Raw genomic sequence first — 22,520 nt, 5'->3', positions numbered from 1 at the left:
GATGTCCAGCCCACAGCAGCAGCAGCACTCTGCTCAGTAGACCTGAGTGTTGCCCAGCATGATGTCCAGCTCACAGCAGCAGCAGCACTATGCTCAGTAGACCTGAGTGTTGCCCAGCATGATGTCCAGCCCACAGCAGCAGCAGCACTATGCTCAGTAGACCTGAGTGTTGCCCAGCGTGATGTCCAGCCCACAGCAGCAGCAGCACTCTGCTCAGTAGACACTGAGTTCAATCTGTTTCAGAGCTGCAATTCAATTATATCACCGGGGCCCTGCTCAACCACTCGTGAACGGAAGGAGGGCAAAGGTGTGTTCAATATGTGGGGGAGGGGAGGGTGTGAGAAGGCATATCATCATAAGCCCCCACCCACCTGATCCAATCCAACATGGATACACATTTAAATACCACTAAGAGTTTTTCCTCCTGCGATTAGCTCTGCTTTTACAATCACTAGAGACGGATGGCAGGAGCTGATAAAGCTAATCACCAGAGTAAGCTAGTGTGTGGGGATTTAGCCCCCCCCCCACACCCACACACACACCCACACACACAGCGGACCTGGTTGAGAGAGAAAGCCTACAGAGCTTTAGCCTGAACCTTCCCATCGCAAACCCACTATCACTGCTAATAACTAATAACCCTCATATCTTATGTGTTCTTATTTCTTCACCTTGCTGCCTCCTCCTTATCCCCTCGGCTGCTCGCCCCCTGACCTCTCCCCCCTGACCTCTGACACTCTGAGCCACTAAAGCAGTCAATGCCTCTATTCAATCCCCTCAGCTGCTCAAGACATAGGAGTGAGCTAGAGAGAGAGAGCAAAGAGAGAGAGAGAGAGAGAGGCCAAGAAACGGTGTGAGCACAGGGTAAAATAAAAGAATAATCTGGAGACTTCATCAATTTTTCATGAATTTTCATTTAGGCTGGGAGAGCCCTCTTACACCAATCGATAGATCAAGCTGCTGTCACGCAGTTAGCACCTGGGGGCTGCTGGGAAACCCTGGGGAAGGCAGGGGACCGGATCAGAGGCAGTCGCTGGTTGGCAACCGACCCCCTCCTCTCCAATACACAAAGTCCATTTTCCAAAGGCCCATAACCCCTATTACTACCACCATCATGATAATTACTGTAGAAATAACATAAGGCATTACAGGTCCTTCCTCTACTGCTGTTAGGTGGAAGTGCTCAAAAAAGCACAAATTGCCTTCTGTTCTAACCCTTCCCTAATCATTCCCTTTCCTTGTTTTATACAGTATAGTAAAGTCAAGTCACATATATTTATAAACCACGCCAGGCAGGAAAGAGTACCGCACTGCATTCAGCAATGCTGGCACAAAATGTAGTTTCCATCAGTAATCCAAGTCAGTAATGGAGGGGAAGTGCCTAATCCTGGGGCTATTTCTAAGGTTCACATAAGGTGTTTTGTCTTGGTGTGAATGTCAAAGGAGAGGTCTGGATCAAAGATAACTCCAACGTTTTTGACAAAACCCTTTAGGGTAACTGGAAAGCCATTGGAATTAAGACAGACATCTGATAAGTGTGTTTTCACTGCTATGAACATTTCCACTCAGGAGAATTTGAAACATTTGTAATCCATCTTTTGATGTCTATAAGATTGTTTGGTCTCTTATTTCACCAGATTTTATTGCCGTGTAAAGCTGTCTACCTTTTGTGTAGGCGTGAAGGAGAACACCATCTACAGGTATATTACTGAGGAGGGATATGTTACGTGAAAACAACAGAGGACCTAGAACGAAACCCTGGGGGATGGCAAAACATGCTTTAAAACGGCAGAAGTGTTTCCATCTGGGTTGGCAAATTTGGATCTATTACTCGGATATAAGTGAAACCAGTGGAGAACAGTAATGTAGGGGGATTCATGATTTTCTAAACGGTGTGTATCAATAAAAAAAACCCACTGAAAATCAAATGTGTGTAGTGAAATCCTGCCTCATAAGCAATTGCATAAAACGTAGGGCTATGTTGGAATAGTACTACTAGTTAATTTAACAGTATGCCATGGAGACCTCCTTCTCTGGCTGATGGAGGAAGGGGGTTTGAGGCCCTTGGGATCTGCTCGATGGGAAGCCTGCTGGGGGGGCTCATCTTCAAAGGTAATGTGATCCACAGTTCAGGTTCTGCCTGTCAGTGTTCGCCAACACAGTCCAGGCAGCCCGTGTCAAATGTCCATCAGGACTTTCATCTGTGCCTGTCGCTCTACCCCCACCCACCTGTGATGGACCCATGTCTGCCATGCCATCATCTCCCTCTGGTACGGTCTGACAGCAGCATAATGTCCAACTCAAAGGTCTGCCGACAACCTCAATGCAAAACGCAAGATCCCTTGAGCTATAGATCTCAAATTCATCTGAAACCCATGGTTGGGAGGGAAAAAAACACTTATTCTCTTATTCTCTGCAAGTCAGAACATAATCACACCAAACTACATGTCACACATTGAGAGAACACACCAGAGCTTAACTGCCCCTTTTCAAAAATAGGCAGGATATTAAATATTACAATATTGTTAAATATTCAATCGTGTTGAGCTATCCAACCAGCTCCTTCAGACATAAAAAACAACAACTAGAGAACACCAAAATCAGGACAAATTCAATCATCAAATGTAATGTAATTACAGTAGCCTCAAATTAAATGCTGATTTGTTTTCTGTTTTTCCTCCAGCTGTCAAAGTCAATACAATGCAATATCCTGCTGCAAATAAATGGAAACATGATTATCTAGAATAATGACATTATAAAACGACAGGAAAACAGAATGTCCAAATATTACGTCTCAGTTTGTCTTGTTGCTGAATGGAAACCCAGTCTTTCCATCTGGAGGCAGCGGGATCAAGACCTCTCTGAGTGTAGCCTTGATGGAAAATATACCAGCTAAACATCACAACACACTAAAGAGAGGAAATCAGGATCAGTAAAGAAATGTAGTCTTGACTCACATGCTACTTCCAAAGATGCATTTCGGCTGACAGCTTCTCCCAGGTAGTTGCGGGCCACGCAGACGTAGGCGCCCTCGTCCGGCTTGCTCCGTCGTCCGTGAACGATGCGCAGGAAGAAGAGGGAGCCGCTGGGCAGCAGCATGCGGTGCGAACGTGGGTCATCTTTGTCCGTCTCCACCCGCTCTCCATCCTTGTACCACTCCACTGTCGGGGTGGGCCGCCCCTCCGCCTTGCAGTTGAGGGTGGCGGGCTCCCCTTTGGACACGATCAGGTCAGAGGGGTGCTCCACAATCCGAGGCGGGGAGTCCTCCTGGCGCAGACGGGATCCTGGAAGAGAGGGCGGAGATGGAATCGATTAGGGGGGGAATGCATACAGATTTTAAATATCGTTTTGGTTCAGTGTTTCTGAAATGTTTCAGGAAAGAAGAGCCTCTGCCACGAATATAACTGCCAATGGGTAAACTATCTGGAAAGAAAGGAGGGGGTTTGGGGCTTAAATTAATAACAACTAATAGTTATTATTGCTGTTTGTTTGTCTTTGGGTTATCATCATGTGAAAGGAGGCCATAGGCTGAGCCCTCCAACCACCAGTTCAACCCAGTCAAAACGCAGCCATCTGCTGCTCTCAACCCTATATGCAAGGGCTCATGGGTAATTGGACCCAAGGGTCACAGTGTATGGAGGCGTAGAGACAGCTTACATCTGAACTCCACACACACACACACAGACACACAGACACACACACACACACACACACACACACACACACACACACACACACAAATTATGTTCGTATTAGAGTGGGGTTACAGCCACCAACAAATAATTGTAGCAGTATATGTGTGATTTCATGTGTGAATTCAGTAGGTCCAGGCTCTAGTCTAATCCCCGGGGGTTGAGAACATTGGCCCAGTCCTTTCCTCTAGGTCTCACAGTGTGGGTGAGCTCTTTCTTCTAGGTCTCTCAGTGTGGGTGAGCTCTTTCCTCTCCGTCTCACAGTGTGGGTGAGCTCTGGAAGTCTGGCTGCTATGATAATGCTCCCCCAGTCAGAGTGCTGCTGTGTGACCAAGGCTTAACCACAGAGATAAGATGCCAGAGGCCCACACACACACACACACACACACACACACACACACACACACACACACACACACACACACACATTTACATCAGGCCCTGGAAGCAAGGCAACAATCAAAGAGTTTGATCCACCGCCAAATAATCAAAGCATGCACTAAAGGGAAGGGGACTGAGGCTAACTTTTCCAACCGTCTTTTTTCTTCCTCCTTTTTGTTTTGAACCACATGATTCAATACTCTATCAATAACACCGATTCAGCTGGCAGCCAAATGTTCATCAATCAACGGTGAATGAAACGTAGCGCCTTTGCCTTGAAAAGGAGTTGTTGCAGGTGTGCTTGCTGGATGACTGTGCCCTTCCCCGGGGCGCTGCAGGGGGCGTAATAAGATGGTGTGTGTGCTGTACGGAGGCACAGTGAGTGTACCACACAGGCCTTTGTGCCTGCGTCAGGGCTAACTGCAGCGCGGCATGAAGCCAGAACAGTGGAGGGTCCAGCTCTTTGTTTGGCTGGGTTTGCACATGTTCCACTAGGCCTCATACTTGACTCTCCCATGGGAAGCCAGGACAAGCTGTGTACCCCCCCACCCCCCCCCCCCATCTCCCTGCCCAGTGCTCCACATGCAGGCAAGAGGACAGCAACTGGGAGAAAGCCATTCATCAGCACAAAACACACTTCAAAGACTTTGAGGGCAGCACACGTGTGTCTGTGCAGCACATGCACCCACATGCTAACATGTGAGAGTGTGTAGTAGTCCATCACTGGTCTTATCAGGGGTCAACCATCAGACAGCAGCATATTGACCTGACCTGAACAGCAGGTACTCTGTTGTCTCCTCTTCCTAATTTGGGCTAATCCCTCCATTTCCCTGCTATTGATTAGTGATCAGGCACCATAGTGTCTTGCTCTAAGTGGGGCCACAGACAGGGAATTGTAGTGGAGGGGGTGGGGCTTGTAGCAGAGGGGGTGGGGACCACATTCAGCTCCAGGAGTACATGACCTGATGATCTGTTCTCATTGGCTTTGTGTAGAGAACTATAGATGTACTATTGCCTTGTGGAACTCCAAATGCACAGGGCGATGCTACTCTCGCTTTCCCCCCCGTCTCTCCCACCACTGGTAGGTGGGTGATTACAGGGGCAGGTTTGTGTTCTGGCTGTAAGTGACTTCATGAATGAAGCCTTAATTAACATTGATAAATTGATAAATGACATTGATAAATGGCGGGCGAGATAAAGGTCTGACTTGGCGACCCCCCATCTCCCCCAGAAGGGGTGTCAAATGCACATTTATTCTTATCTCATTGGAGCATCTGCTTCCCCCATAATCCGCTGCCCCTGTGGTGGCTTTCCACCCAGGCCAATACGCAGGCACAGCACTACACTGTGGCGACTCCATTCGATTTATATCAGTCTAATTTCTTTAAATCCAATTTGTATTCCAATCTACTGCCTTCTAATCACTTAAACCTTGAGTCTCCATCTGCTCGGCCCTTTCCTGTGGAAATGAACACAGCAGATGCCTCCACAATTGTCCTTTCACTGCCAGAAAGAGCGGAGCCGGGTGCCAGACGTGACTGGTCAGTGTCCTTCCTGAGTCGAGGTGGTCAGTTGTCGAAGGTAGAACAGGTAATAACACACATGTGCTGTGACTATATTTTAAGACCATCAATCTCAATACAACAGGATAACCTCGACGGGCCCTTCCTGAGCAAACCTCGTTTATACAGAGCAAACCAAGGTAGTTTGTACTCTGCATGTGTGTGTGTGTGTGTCTGTCTGTCTGTCTGTCTTTCCACTGTGTCATGGTGTGGCTCCCCTGCCCTGGTGATGCCCCCATGCGTGCAGTCCAGGGGCCAGTTGCATAAAGCTAGTTTAAGACTCTAAGCCTAAAACTGGTCTTAGATTCTCAGGTCGGACTATCGGCTAATTAAGACTTGTCTGTTACTTAAATATCACAACTGACTTATTTTGAGGTAGCTAGCTACTCCCCCTGGCTAATCTTGAGTTAAGAAGAAATTTGTTGTTATGGCAATGGGTCGGCCTAACTGTCAGAGAGTGGGACGTTTAAACAAAGAACTTAAATTGATAAGAACAGAAGGTTAATAAGTTGCCATTGCAACATCAGCAAAACAGCAAATCCGCCATCTTGGCCTGAAGGACTACCTCTGATTGGCTGTCTTGGTTCTGTCCTGTTTCCCATTGGCGCAAGGAGGCTTCTTTTTTTCCCCAGGCCAAAATGGCGGCGGTCCTGTTGTCAAAAAAGCACCAGAGCGTGGCCTCTTGCCTTCAATACTCTTGTTTAAATACTGCAGCTGTTTAAGAAAAGATGGCAAATCTTCACTCTTTAGAGATGGAAGCAATCCATTGGAGATCTACAACAACCACGATAGCAGGAACAACAGGCAAGCATGCCTACAGCAAAGTCACATTAAAGTCTAAACGCAGGTTTATCTTTACGCAACTGGCCCTGCAGGAGGATAAAAAAAAAGACTAATGTATGTCCCCCGTCACCCAGCCATCAGGCCAAGCTCCTCACAGAAGTGAAAGTCAATTTGCAGCTTCCTACCGGTCCCCGTGTCTCACTCTCTGTACGCTAAATGGGCTTTGTGTTGCCCTCTTAATGCGATCATTGGTGCTGTGCAATCAAGTGCTCTCTGAGCTGAGGCGAGTGCACTTCACTGGCTCTGAGGCACGCTCCAATCAAACTGCTGTGTTCCCCCCTGTCTGCAATAACACCAGCATCACTTCTCACCACCGCTGTGCTGTGCAGTCATCCACACTGCTGCAGGCCAGGGCGCAGGAACCCGAGAACAAACAAACACGCACACAGAGAGGAGGAAATCAGAGAGAGATTACTGAAGCAGAGGCTGCTGCTTCTTCTCCGCCTCTTCTTTCACTCCACTTATGTCGGCTTCATTGGATGCAGTTTCGCATTGCTGCTAGCAGGCAATACCCACTTTATACTCTGCATTCTCAATGTATGCTGTAGCTGTGTTCTGCATGGTCTGTGAAATAAAACCACCAGGTCAAATCTAAAACATTTTATTTTATTTTCTAAAACAAGATACACGGCGTTGTCATTGTTTGGTAAAAGCCAGAATAAAAAAAGACCACTTTAACAATCAACCCACCTCTTCCTCCCCTGACCCTGTACAGACTAAAGCAGTGCATCACTACTACATCTCCCTTACAAGTGACCACACATGTAGATCTTTTCTATTCACTTGACCACATATTTATTCATGTGTGCAACAGAAGGTCGGGTCCCTTTGATGATCTTTTTCTAATTATTTTTATTAGCTCCCAGGAGAAATTCCAGCCCACCAACCAAATCAATACGCACACCAGTCTAAGTCAGAGCATTAAAGGGAAGGGCTCCCCAAAGAGATATTAGTTATTCTGCCAACAGACATGTGCACGCCGCGTGCTGATCACAGCTAACGTATGGCAACCTCGCACCAAGGCAAAGGTTCCACTCGCTGCCGTGCCATAAAACATCAAACTACAAAAGCAAGGTCCAGGCCAAGACTCAGCAATATGATGCTGTGGACTCTAAAATGGCTGGCGGGGAGATAGTGCTGAAACCTAGTACACGCTGTGTGGTGAGCTGAGTGAATCCAAAATTGTATGAAAAAACCTCAAAAGAAATTTCAGTAGGAATGAATTATTCATGAGATCTATGTTGTCCACTCTGAAATATATTCTCCCCTGCCTCCCACTTGTGCCTGGCTCTCTCACCCGCCCACTCCCTTCTCCCTCTCTCTATATATCTCTGCCTCGCTCCCTCCGTATATATATCTCTCTGTCTCCTTCACTTGCTCTCTGTCCCGTTACATCCTGTCCTCGCGGCCCGGGTGACGGAGCCATATCCGTCATGTCATCAGATGGGAAATGCGAGAGCGCGGCGGGGGGAAAGCGGGGGCGGCGATAGGATGATGTTACCGGCCGTCCAACGCCTCCGCGCTGGCCTTGCAAGCGGCCCGCTCTGCACCCCAGATTCATCTTCTTTACGGGGGGCTGTCAGTGGGCGTCGCGGCGCGGCCGCTCCAGGCAGCGAGCATACCCCCAATACCAGACACGCAGCTCATCACTTTGAGGTGTCGCCGAGGACAACCTGCTGTCTCTGCTGGAATCCATCCCGACGCATCGCGTACAGTCAGCGGATACAGAGACAAACGGAGATGGTGCTCAGCACAGGTGCAGAGCAGATTATAGCTGCATCTTCTTCTCTATATGAAGAGAAGGAGGGAGTGATACCTCGCCAGCAAGCTCAGATCATGTGCTCGGTTCCACCTCAGTGCTCTGCATACTGACCCCCCACCCCCACCCCCACCCCCCACCCCCCACCCCCCTCCGTCTCGGCACACTGCTAAGATCTATACACTGAACGCAAACACAAGGGTAATTCTAGCAGCGGCTCTGAAGAACCTTCCACTGCAGCCAAGCTTGCCTCCAACAGATATCCGATAGTGTTCCACTCTGAGGGAGTTTTCAGGCAGTGTGGAGGAGTGTTGTGGGGTTGGGCTCTTATTGACTTTGCGTGTATTTGTCCTCTCTCCCTCATGCAGTTAGAGCATATAAATAGATAACAGTGGGAAACAGAATATCAGGTGAGTGTTGCAAAGGGCTGATTATTCACACATACCTCGCATTTCAAGCAGCCTCACCATCAGTTTACCTAGCGACTCTCGTTCTCACCCTCCATTCTACGACGGGTTGCTATCAACAGCAAGTGATGCTATCTGTGTCTCGGCAGATGGCCTGTCTGAGCGGAGCACAGATAGCGGACTTGAAACGGAGAAGAAAGGGGAGAAAGGCATGAAGACAAGAGAGAGAGGGGGTTTGGATCCCTTTATGGTGAAGTGGAGGTGTGTTGATGAGGGCACCGTTCTGCTGTCTGTGGGGCTGATTAGTGTTAGGAATAGCTTTGGCTCTCTGTGGGACTGTCAGGCCAGTGGGAGGGACAGTGAACTGCGTGATGCAGATTAAATGATTTCCAATCCCAGGCCCACTCAAGCACATAGCTCAGTGTAACCACACCTTCCCCGGCCATCTCTCCTTTCCTGCACAGCCTTCAGAGCAGCCATGCACGTCGCCATTTGCCTGCCTGCCTCTGCACTCCACTATGGCAGCAGCCTACATGTAATGAGATGTGCGCTTGTGTCTGGAAGGTCAACGGTTCAAATCCCAGAACCAGCTGGGAAAATGCAAGGTGGGGAAATTGTATGAGACTCTCCCATCTCTCAAAAACGACTGTCAAGGAGCCCTTGAGTTAACGTCCAGTTGCTCCAGTCAAGCTGCTCATTAAGCATTGAGAAGCTCCCAGATGTGATGGATGTGTACAACTGTGTGCATGTGAAGCAAAGCATCGCTGAAAAGGAGTGCGCCTGTTCTGTCACCTTTCCTAAGACAAACAAAGGTGAAAAAACTACACTTCCCAAACATCCTAATACTGAATCTTCCTCAGCATTTTGTAAAATATATGAAATACTATAGTGGCTGAGCTCAATTATGTGTGCAATTAGTCAGATATACATGCAGCAATGTTTATGTTGATATGGCCGAGCTGTGTGTGTGCGAGTGTGTGTGTGTGCGCGCGGGTGTGCGTGCGTGTGATGTGAATGTAGCTGTAGCTGGGCTCAAGGATCACCAATCCCCTACTTTCAAGTGTGCACTACTCTCAACAGCCCCTACCGAGAGCAGAGCAATGAAATGAATGGCACCGATTGATTCTCCCTCAAGCATTGTAATCTCTTTACTCCACCTGCATTGCTGAGCTGCCCGGCAAAATGAATAGGGAGAAATAAATAAGTGCCTTATTGCTTTAGAAATGAAGGTGGAGGGGCGGGGAGGGGAGGGGAGCGGAGGGGAGGGGAGGGGAGCGGAGGGGAGGGGAGGGGGGGGAGGAGAAGAGAAGGCCTCAGGTGTCCATGATAAACAGTGTTGAGAGATGAGTGGATAATTGGAGGTGTGCCAAGGGCCCCCACCTGTAGCCAACACATTGCGGTCTCTCTGTATGTCAATGAGGGTAGGTGTGGTGCAATTTCGGCTCGGCTACAAGATCGGCTCGGGCACGCATTATGATTGGCTGTATGTCGGGCAGGTGGTGGGATTAACGTGGGCAAAATGGCCGACACCTTTAGATTAGCTAACAAGCAACTACTGATGTTATAAGACATTATAGACATTAAAAATATGAATCAGGGTTAGGGTTAGACCCCATTGTGGACCCTGAGCCGAGCACTTCCGGTAGGGCGAGCCAAATCTGTAAGCCGAGTAGATCCTGTATCTACACAGGCACCACCTCCAGCCGCCCCCTGGCCCTGCAGGCACTACCTCCGGCCGGCCCACTGGCCCTGCAGGCACCACCTCCGGCCCGCCCCCTGGCCCTGTAGGCACTACCTCAGGCCCGCCCCCTGGCCCTGTAGGCACCACCTCCGGCCCGCCCGCCCACTGGCCCTGCAGGCACCACCTCCAGCCGCCCCCTGGCCCTGCAGGCACTACCTCCGGCCCGCCCACTGGCCCTGCAGGCACCACCTCCGGCCCGCCCCCTGGCCCTGCAGGCACCACCTCCAGCCGGCCCCCTGGCCCTGCAGGCACCACCTCCAGCCGGCCCCCTGGCCCTGCAGGCACTACCTCCAGCTGGCCCTGCAGGCACTACCTCCGGCCCGCCCACTGGCCCTGCAGGCACCACCTCCGGCCCGCCCCCTGGCCCTGCAGGCACCACCTCCAGCCGGCCCCCTGGCCCTGCAGGCACTACCTCCGGCCCGCCCACTGGCCCTGCAGGCACCACCTCCAGCCGGCCCCCTGGCCCTGCAGGCACTACCTCCGGCCCGCCCCCTGGCCCTGCAGGCACCACCTCCAGCCGGCCCCCTGGCCCTGCAGGCACTACCTCCGGCCCGCCCACTGGCCCTGCAGGCACCACCTCCGGCCCGCCCACTGGCCCTGCAGGCACCACCTCCGGCCCGCCCCCTGGCCCTGCAGCCACTACCTCCAGCTGGCCCCCTGGCCCTGCAGGCACCACCTCCAGCTGGCCCTGCAGGCACTACCTCCAGCCGGCCCCCTGGCCCTGCAGGCACCACCTCCGGCCCGCCCACTGGCCCTGCAGGCACTACCTCCAGCTGGCCCCCTGGCCCTGCAGGCACCACCTCCAGCTGGCCCTGCAGGCACTACCTCCAGCTGGCCCCCTGGCCCTGCAGGCACCACCTCCAGCTGGCCCTGCAGGCACCACCTCCGGCCGGCCCCCTGGCCCTGCGCCCTGCGTGTGAACATGCGCAGTAAGACCTGGAAGCACACACTGTCCACAGTGACACACTGAGGGGGCAGAGCACGGTAATACAAATAGCCCTTATAATGCACTGTTTGTGTATTGTTAAGCTGCAGCATAGCAAGCCCAGGTGAGATTTATTAAATGTCTATTCTATGGGACACTTCATCTGGTCTGGCTTAGGGCTGGAGGGTCAGGGGTGCTAGCAGGAAGTGGATGAAGAACTCATTCAATTTAATCGGGGCCATATATTTGTGCTAACACAAAGGCAATGGGCTTTGATGGTCATTAATGATGCTCTCACACCCACCCACCCACACACACATCACACACACACACACACACACACACACACACACACACACACACACACACACACACACACACACACGGCCAAGGCCACACCACCACTAAATGTCATAATTCTAGCACTGGCTGTGGGTTCCGGGGGGCTTCTAAATCACTAATGCCAGCAGCTCTCCAGGAAAAGCATCATGAACCTGGAAGTGGAACTGGAGAGTTCAAACGTTCAGGGCTGCGATGAAGGTTTTCCTCCAGTCTCCAGCGCTGGCTGTGACATTTGGCTCGTGCCTCGTTCTGCACGCAGACCTCCACAACAAAGACAGTCTCACCAGAAGCCATTCATCAACTCTGCCATGGTCAAGGTGGCTAGATTTACACAGCAGGGTCACAACAAGTACAGTCTGCACAGTCCCACGGCACATTCATGCTACTGATTATAGACCATTTATTTGAATGAGATTCAGCTTTCTGTTTCCCTAGTCAGATAAACTTCCTTAGGCTCTTATAGAATACAACGTCAGACTACTCGGCTAGTTCAATGTTAGCAATGACCTGTTAGCAAACATACTGTAGTCTATAGCATAAAAGCACTCCTTATACAACAATGTTATTTCTAATAAAATGCCAGAATATGCCTTTACAATCATAAAAGGACTTATCTATATATATAAAAATCTAGCAACTATGTCAACCGTGCTGTGGTAAAAAGATTTGTACAAAGACCAAGGATAAAGACAACATAATACACAAATATACCAGGGCAAAAAATATAATTGTATCTGTAATATAAAAAAGCCGGGAACAATTGCAATAGACCCTTTTCACGGGGGCCATTTTGTGTCGAAAAGGCAGGATAAACACAGGTGCAAGCAAAACACTAATGATGAGTTCCATCTTCCATGATTGGAAGTTGCAGGACATCCGCTCATTTCTCCAATCACCTGCCTCGGTTTTGTTTACGTACAGTATGTCGTGATTGGTTGAATACCATCAAACATCCTTCTGGTCTGAAGCTTTTTTTCTTTAGAAGATGACAACTTCCTCTGGGCAAATTTTAATGGGCGGAAGGACAGACTGTCTATGGAGCATTTGAAGTTTGTGTAAGAGATAGATCGGCTTGAGAGGCTATTAGGTGACTAGCTCAGAGGTTGTTGTTGTTTCACGTAGCGAGGTGGACTTTGAAAACACGCACTGGATTCCCAGCTGAAATGGCAGAGCTCCTCCCCGCAGCCTGCGTGTGTTGAGTCACACTAATGGTGAGGTGAAGGGGAAGGAAAGCCAAAGGGCCGTCATGGCTGGGTGATCCATAGAGCCGGCTGGAGACGGGGGACATTTCTTCACCGGCTCCAGCACTCTGTCAGCGTGTGACCCATGTGTGTTTGAGCGTGGTGCTCTGGCTGTCCGTCTTCACACACCTCACGCTGAGACGCAGCTCATGCATTTTCAGCAGCGGGCCTGACCTCATGTTTGAGACACACCAGTGTCTCACAAACACTTCACGAACAAGTAACCAATGACAGGAAGCAATGAGGGAATGAATCAATTGATACGGCGATCAAAAGTGCATAGTAACATGTGACAGGGAGGGACTGGTGTTTTGGGTAACAAGTAGGCCAAGGTCACTTTTCAGTGTTTTTTAAGGTTATGAAAGTGCAGATTGTAAGATTTCAAGTGATGCGTCATACATTGAAATCGGAAAATAGTTGAAGAAGATAATACTGCTTATTTGAATGTTTTGTACTCCTAAAAGCAACATTCAGAGAAAATCGCCCTATAAGTATTTATTGATCCTAAAACTGTTGTTTGTTATATTGAGTGCATTCTATAACATCTAAACTTGCGTGATATGATTTTTTTTTTTTTTTAACAGATTTTACAGTTGCCTACTTGTTAGCCCTTTCACCAGACTAACAGGTATGTGAATTGATGTGTGCATGTTCTAAATTGATGATGTTTTCTGCATTCAAGCTATTTGCATTCCATGGAAGGTGTGCTTGCTTGTTCCTGCATTACACAATAAATGCCTGCATAAGTGCAATCAGAGTGTGTGTTGTGTGTATCTACCTGTGTGCATGCGTGTTTGCACCTATGCGCCGTTATTTGAACGTGCCTGTGTGGGTCATTCAACCTCGACATGCCTCCCTTCCCGGAGGGCGGGGTGAAGGCAACAGGATCCAGAGTGATGAGACACTTCCCCAAACACAAATCTTTAGCGCGACATGCTACATGAAAACAGTGATGAGGCTAGCATGCCGAGTCCACGCCACTACAGACACTCAATCCTTCAGTCCTGACTTCCTATCTCCATTTCGGCCGCATGCTCTTAATCTAATCGACTTGGGCAGGGATAAGAAGGCCTGTCACATCCACGCTGCAACACGAGGACGTGTTCTCCACACGGCGTGTTTGCCTTGGCAGCCTGGGCATGTGCCACTGATCAATAGGGGTTCATTCACTCACTATCATCTAATCATCAGGGATTATACAACCGTAATCAGATCAACGTTTTCTGCCTGTCGTCTCAAGCTCTTAATCGTCTGTTTGGGAAACAGGGACGCCGGGGGGAAAGAGCGGGGATTAAACGTGTGTGCGTGTGTGAGGGGGACGAGGGGGGGGGCGGAGTATAGGCACAGGTGTGTATTCTGTAAGTACAGGTGTGTGAGGCAGGTGAGAGCCTCGTCCTCTGTCTTCACCTCACCGTCGGCATGCCCCCCGCCCCCCAACCCCACCCCCACCTCTACACTCCCACTGTAAGCACCAGCGCAGGTGCACTACAACCCCCTCTCTGTGTTTGGATTCCACCCTCATGGACGTTCAGGGAGGAACAGATCAATTGTGCACGTATGTATGTGTGTGTGTGTGTACATGTGAGAGAGAGAGAGAGAGATGGAGAGAGAGAGAGAGAGAATGAGATGGAGTGATTGGGGATATATGGAAAGACAATATGCTTCAGTGCAGCCTGCCTCTTAATATTCAATCTCTCTCTCTGGTGTAATTTCTCATCTCTTGGTTTTTGTTTCTCTAGGCAAAAGCAACCAGGCATTAGGTCTTTTTCTGCTCTGTAAATGTCAGGGGGATGCTTGGCTGCGGCCGAGCAAAGCAGAGTTATGCTACGTTACGCTATTCTCACAGCACAATCAGCCATGTGCGTCGTCGTCTGACTTTGACATTTTCTCCCCCACTTCTGCAGAATGTAAAGGCAACAATAACCAACGTGGGCTGGGAATTTTTTAAATAGCTGCACTTCCTGTTATTCCTGCCTGATCACAGCGCAGTATTTCTATCTAAGAAAAAAGAGGAGGACCTCAAAGTCAAAGTGGATCGTGCTGTGTGCCGAATGTGTGGAGTGATGGCTGCTGAAACGTGATCCACAGAGTAGCCGGGCCTGGCTGTTAGAATATCAGAGGAGTTGACAGACAGACAGACAGACAGGCCACGTCACTGGTGAAGTAACACGCGTCGCACACGCATGCACGAGCATGCACACACGCAGAGAGACCGTGACCTGCAACCCCACTCTCATTATACACAAACACTCTTCTCATTCTATTTCTTTCTATGCATGCGCTTCCTGCTGCGCTCGCGAGTCGCCACCTTGGAGTCTCTCTCTCACCGTCTCTACACTCCAGTCGTCGTGCGATGTTAATCAGAGAGTAACGTGACAGTGATGAGAGCATGGGAGGAGCTGCTTCCTGCACGTCGTGGCGTTGAAGGCTCATCATTGCAGCAGCACTCGGTCCCATTCCAGCAAATGAACCTCAATTACAGTAACGCTGCATAAACGCTGCCAACTCAAGCAGAACAATCACATTTGGGGCGAGAGACATTACAATGGCTCTTACACAATGACCTCAGCCTGCCTCATCATTCACGTACACTAGTTTAATCTGGCCTTACTTTCCATTATAGGCCAGCGCTTTAGACCTTTCTCATTCAATCACGGCCATCAGGAGCGCCGTTAAGTCTCCAGGGAGCTTCACTATTAAAGTCTCATCCGCACCAATTTCCCACTAAGAGAATGTCTTGTTAAACAATATTCTCTAAATTCTTTAAATTTGATTACTGTCACTCGGAAAGGATCGCACTGAAGGATACGCGTCTTTCTTCATATATTTCCAATCTCTCTCTCTCTCTCTCACACACACACACACACACACACACACACACACACACACACACACACACACACACACACACACACACACACACACACACACACACACACACTCCCTTGACTAAGCATTAGTGAAACCACAACCCTGCTGGTGGGTTATGTATCTACACCACTGAGAGGCCCATGCAGGTGTCCATATCCGTGGCCCTAGAGAAGTGTGAGTTGGGCCAAACTTCAGCACCCCTCAGTCAGTGGTGTGTCTCCCCACATGGAGGATGTGATGTCACCAGCTCCTAGATCAGACACAACTATGCAGGGGTCCTCAGAATAGCAGGGGTCACGGGTGAATGTCTACTATGCTAAGCATGTTCTATTCCATGCAGCTTCAAAAAACAGCACAGTCGACTCTCAGAGAGGAGCAGACCTGCAAACAGACAGCTGCTGCTCACCCAACATATTGGAACATATCTCCTATGTGGATCGAAATTATTCTCTTTAAAGTTCTTCCACCCATCCCCCCCCCCCCCAAGATATAGCATTTTCCTTCACAACCATCCTTCTGTCTTCCAGCCTTGAAAGCCCTCCACAGTCACTCTCTCTCCCCCCATTCTGCCTCCATCTCACCTTTTCTCTCCTCTCCTACACACTAGCAGCATTAATCACGGCACACTAAACAGTGACTGACGCCATTCACAAGGCTTGGCTTTGTTGGCTATGCTGCCCCATAGTGAATACAACTCCAGTCCTTTTTGTCTGCCCTAAGTGGACTCTTAGAGGAAGCTCCTCCCTCTTCCAAGGACCCTCAGATTACCTCTGAAAGGCTGGGTGATGGGTACTTCTGCAGGGATGGAGGGGAAGAGAGGCAGCGGGGGGGGGGGAGGGTGACAGCCAGGCAAATGATGGTGTGGGAGGGGGGGGGGGATTCAGTGGTCCGGGCCGGCCGGGGACATGTGCACCCCGCTCCCAGCCAGCCGTGCCATCAGCCAGCGCTTAGCAACCAGTGGGCTTGGCTCAAGCCAGAGTGAAGGACAGCCGAAAAGGTGGAGGAGAAAGAGAGTGGAAAAGAGACAGATTCAAATGCCAACAAAAATGTGACTAGACTTGCTGACTGCAGGAAGAGGCCATGAGGACTGCTGCTAAAATACAATATAACTGACGAGCACAAGCAAAACTCTGCTGCTGTACAGAACAAAAGAGGGAGTTGACAGGTAGAAGGAAAAAAACACTCTTTTCAGACTCCTGCATTCACTGACAACAAAACACTGTGCTTTGCGTACTGCTAGCTAAGTTGTACAAACAATACAAAGCAAACACAGGCATGAATCATCACTTCTCGTGTGTGTGTGTGTGTGTGTGTGTGTGTGTGTGTGTGTGTGTGTGTGTGTGTGTGTGTGTGCGTGTTTGTGTGTGTGTGTGTGACTACTGTGACAAGGTGTGCCCTCTCCAGAAGAAGCTAAACATGATTCAGACTTTCGGTGTATGAAATTTAAAAAGTTATAGTTATCTTGCTGCTGCCTCCCATCATTAACTCACATGCTGGACCAATCCCACTCAGGCTTTCCACCTAAGAAGCCCCTCCTCCTATTTTGATGATTTATGTGAGTCATCACATACTCTGCAGCCGAGGCTGTTTTAATTCCTCCATTAAAGCAGCTCCAGTGTAGGCCAGTGATTGCCAGGAAGCCTTGTAAAATGGTAAAAAGATGCTGACTTAGCACGCCGTTAGATGAGGTGGACTGAGGCTCCACTTTTGGCCTTCCAACGGCTAGAGAAATTAAACAGTATCAATCTAATCTGCAATCATCAACATCATCATCATTATTAAAGATTAATCAAACAAATGGGAGGTAATGAAGTGGGGCAGCGTCCCAGCCTGGGTTTAAGCCGCTTTACACAAAATCATCATAGCCCTGAAATCCAAACGCAAAATCTCCACATGCAGCAAAGCCATCAGTGCAGAATGTTGAACAACCTCGCCAATCACCTCCCATTCACAGGTTTTGTGAGCTAGATAGGTAGGCCTACAGTAATGACTGGTCTTTATCTACATTCACAACAAATCTATGGGAGTTTTATTGGGCCTAGATACTAAAATGGGCTTTAAGAGAAGACCATCACTTTAATTATCTTCTTTGGAGAAAATGTTCTCACTCTCTTCTGTAGATGGATCACCTAGGCTGTAGCCAGTGTTATACAACCTGACAATCATTCATAAATGATCTATATTTAGATTGATAGAAGAGGCAATCACAGAGAAAATGTCTCTCAAATGTCAGTACATAAGTGGTCATCATTTGGTGTTAAAATGGCATGTCATTACATTATGCATAAAAAATACCAACCACTCTTACAAAATGAATATACAGCAGTCAGCAGGTGTTAAACTGTGAATGCCATGGGCTGGGAGTGCTATTATTTCCTCTGCTGTTGCACCTTAACCCTGCCATTTGATAGGCTATTAGGTTTAAATGACTATTGAATATGAAATTCGTTGAATTCTCCTTATTTGCACATATATCCTCCCTTGGTTTCAATTGCTTTCAGACAAATTGCTTGAATGCATGTTGAGGTGAGGTGAAATACATGTAGGCTACTTTTATACAACATATAGGCTAAGTTTAATAATAACGTTCCCTGATTGCAGATTTACATTTGGCAACCATAACAGCTCTGTTGTAATGTGATTTTTGTCAAACACCCCAATGACATAAAAGTAAGAACAACTAAGTAGCAAATGCAGAGTAAGTGTCTGGCATCGCATCATTAATTGCACAGTAGGTGCAAAACACTGAAAACAGAACTGGATGTTTATTAATACATCCAAGAGAAAGTTTTAAACATGACAACTTACCATCAACTTGAAAAGACAGTAATCCACCAACAAGGATGAACGCTAGCGGACCCATACTAGCATATTCAACATCCGCGGCTGGTGCGCAAATCCTTGAATTCACCTGGAAAAAGATGTCCAATATGACAGGCAAGTCTATTCCTTGTGTATGGAAGTTATAAATAGGTCCTAGTTACTGACAAAAGCCAGCATCGGTGTCCATGAATTGAGAGGACCCATTCAACAGTACTGGGTCACCCACAGCTCGGGGTAGACATATCCAGAAAACCTTCAATCCAAACCAGTCACTCGCGATCTTTTACCGTTTGCCCCGCTTGTCCCGTGAGTTGATCCGCAATCTTTCGCAGTTTCTTTTTTCCGAGATGACCTAAAATACGCGAATACAAGCTGAAGCCCACACAACCGACAAGAATACTAATTTAAGTCCACACAGAGAGGGGGAAAAAACATGCGCTTCCCCGCAGGTCCTCGTTTCCTTGAGACGCGTCTCCAGCGCCTCACAAATCTTCAAGCGATGCCCCCACAGTTCAACACATGGTGTGTCTGATTGATACAAACACTGAAAACGTCTCATGCATCCCCACCACAGAGTGGTTTTATTAGAAAGGGACCGCGCTCTCAAAACACCCATGTGCTTAGCCGGAGCTAAAGCACTGTAAATGTACAGTCAAGTAGATACTGCAAGTCAGTTCAACATAGCCCTATCCTCCCTCTTGGTTTCAATAGCGCTGCCACTAGGAGCGCACGGTCTATGCGCACTCCGCACAGCCGCAGCCCGCAGCAGACTGGGGCTCGGCACGACACACTTGAAGCAAGCAGCTGCAGGGCTCGGTGCGGGGCGGTAGGTGAGCTAGCTGCCTGCCTGCCTGCCTGTGAGAGCAGAGCAGAGCAGGGAAGGACCGAGGAGGAGGAAAGTCGAGGAGCACTTGGATCTCAGTCCAAAGTGGTCTGAAGTTCTGAAGAACAGAGCCTAGGCCAGTGAAGCCTTTCTACAGGCAAGCAGCGAGCATTAAGTGGAGTGGAAGGTAAACCCACATGAACTCATAGGACATTTTATTTTAATTTGAGTAGGATAGCTGCCAGTGCCTACCCAGTGCGGCGTCCACCCTTCAGCCTTTCAGAAATCCGTAGGCTATGACATCAATTCATAACATTCTCTATAGTGAATAGTAGCCTATAGCCTATAGGCTACTGTAGATAGCCTAAATATGTGAAAACATGTACAGATGATGATGATGATTATTACTATTAAGTTGTTTGCTTTATTATAATCCCAGACTGGGGAGGGGGGGGGGGGTATCCATCTCATTCACTACAGTGTAGTGAATGTGACTACACCATCACTGGTGTACCAATTCCATCTGCCCATGTTATTTTGACCATTCATTGTGTAAAGCCAACAGGTAGAATATGTAATAACAATGGGTAAAGTGCATGGTAAAATATTGATTTATTGATGAGTTTAACGTTAATGATAGTTTTTAAAGGAAAACATAATAATTTGGTACAAAGAAATCATGTAGACAGGATGATAAAAATCATAAATAATATTTACTCTGCTATAGCCTACTGCGGCATTAGTCAATCGGATGTGTTGAAGGTGGGCTATGCATATTAAAGATGCAGAGAGGGAATATAAGATGGTAATTTATTCACATACTGAAGCAGAATTATAATTTTGATCTCAATCAGGAATCAATTTTGTGATTGACCGTCCGAGACCCTGCAAACACATGGAGAAAAACCTCTCTTATCCCCCCAGGATAAAGTTATTGAAAATCCAAATGTACAAACTGAAATAGACTGTATTCAGACAGTAAACAGAGTAAAAAAAAATTGGGTTAATGTAATGGACGTGTGCTGTGCACTGTACAGCGCCTCGGTCTCTGACTCTGTGCTGCTGCAGAGGGATGGAGGAGTCTTGTACCTGGCCGCACTGCACACAGCACCATGTTCTTATAGTGAGCTATGAGCTGTGAGCTCCCCCTACTGGTCTCAGTCATAACAATCCTCAGTCAACAGGCTTTTAAATATTGCCCCACCTCAAGTGATAAAAAAAGAAAGAAGCGACAGCTATGCAGCCACAAAAGCAATATTTTCTGGAGCAAATGACTGACATAACACCATAATGTAATTACACGGATATTTTGTGTTTTTGAGCACCAGAGTTGAGCAGCTTTGATAAATAGTAAGCTTGCAAAGCTTATTAAACACACACATGTAGACGCTTCATAAAAAACAAAAAAAACAAAAACTATGTGGCCCAGATATAACAGGCTAATGTGTTGTGCAATTACAGGATTTTAAACAATCATTCTGGCTGTTTTCCTAAGAATATACAATTTGCTTAATTCAACAATCTTGAATCTTGAATTAAATTAATCATCATTATAGACTCTTTTCAAATCAAGAAAATAAGTTTGACCACCAACACATAAAGAGATGTAGGATGGAATCTAACACGTTGGCACATATAGCAAGTCTTTTTGTACCTGAACAGACACACCAGCAACAGCAACACAGCCGAAAAGGCTTGAATTTCCCATTTTATGAGTTTACATCAAAGAAAGCCATAGAACAAAGCTCTCAAAAATCACCCACAGTGTTTGGCCTGAAGCTGCCTTAGAAAAAAACATAGTCTCCCAATAAAAATACAGCTCTAACACCATGACAAGACTGCTTTGGGTAAGGGAACCACTTCTGTTGCCTTTAATAGCTGTGACTTCATGTTTTTTTTCTTCTGTTTGTTTGTCAAGCTGCATGTTCAAGCTTGCCCTATAAATAGGGAGGACAAACCCGTTTGTGTGTTTTTCTGAAAAACATATTTGTAACAGTTTATGATGCACCTATCTTGTTATATTTACTAGTATATGGCCAATAAACAACAAATCAAAAGTGTCCTGGCCAAAATCGTGCATTTTTTTGTTTTAAATCAAATTTTAAGGGGAAATTAGGATTCATCACTCATTACATTGCCAAACGCCTGAAAAAGTGGGCCTCACGTCAAATGTAATTCATGCCTGGAAGGTCTTGGAAAACCCCTCACGCCCACACCCCAGCTCCGATTGGGCTGAAAATTTGCATGGCTGTTGGTTATTATCTGGGCAAGGTTATGGTCAGGTTGTTCAGTACTTGAACCACCTGGAAAATCCTGGAAAGTCCTGGAAACCACCTGGAAAGTCCTGGAAACCACCTCATGCCCACACCCCAGGTCGGATTGGGCTGAAAATTTGCATGGCTGTGGGTTATTATCTGGGCAAGGTCATGGGCAGGTTGCACAGTACTTGAACCACCTGGAAAATCCTGGAAAGTCCTGGAAACCACCTGGAAAGTCCTGGAAACCACCTCATGCCCACACCCCAGGTCGGATTGGGCTGGAAATTTGCATGGCTGTGGGTTATTATCTGGGCAAGGTCATGGGCAGGTTGCACAGTACTTGAACCACCTGGAAAATCCTGGAAAGTCCTGGAAACCACCTGGAAAGTCCTGGAAACCACCTCATGCCCACACCCCAGGTCGGATTGGGCTGGAAATTTGCATGGCTGTGGGTTATTATCTGGGCAAGGTCATGGGCAGGTTGCACAGTACTTGAACCACCTGGAAAGTCCTGGAAACCACCTTGAAACGACCTCATGCCCACACCCCAGGTCGGATTGGGCTGAAAATGTGCATGGCAGTGGGTTATTGTCTGGGGAGGGTCATGGGCAGGTTGCACAGTCCTTGAACCACCTGGAAAGTGCTGGAATATCCTGGAACTACATGGAAAGTCCTGGAAACCACCTGGAAAGTCCTGCAAACCACATCATGTCCACACACCAGGTCGGATTGGTTGGCGGGCCGCGGGCAGTGTCAGTCACAATTTGCATCACGAAAGTAAGTCTGATACCACGCCAGCCCACCCCCAAACACACACAGACTCAGCATAGCGCCACCTATTGGCAAACACAA

General features: G+C 48.1%; 1 protein-coding gene across 2 annotated transcripts in view; it reads right to left on the bottom strand.

The window, feature by feature from the left end:
• Positions 1-18,801, bottom strand: part of robo2 (roundabout, axon guidance receptor, homolog 2) — a 234,005-nt gene extending 215,204 nt beyond the window's left edge. For both annotated transcript variants that reach the window (XM_083637643.1, XM_083637644.1), the window contains exons 1-2: positions 18,573-18,801; positions 2,958-3,284 (exon numbers count right to left, since the gene is read on the bottom strand). In XM_083637643.1, coding sequence (XP_083493769.1) covers positions 2,958-3,284; positions 18,573-18,627 — 382 coding nt within the window. In that variant the 5' untranslated portion in view covers positions 18,628-18,801. The remainder of the gene's footprint in view (positions 1-2,957; positions 3,285-18,572) is intronic.
• Positions 18,802-22,520: the final 3,719 nt, after the last annotated feature.

This window comes from Poromitra crassiceps (genome assembly GCF_964638095.1).
Source record: "Poromitra crassiceps genome assembly, chromosome: 5".
Classification (NCBI taxonomy): Eukaryota; Metazoa; Chordata; class Actinopteri; order Beryciformes; family Melamphaidae; genus Poromitra; species Poromitra crassiceps.
This window is presented reverse-complemented; position numbering and strand designations above follow the sequence as displayed.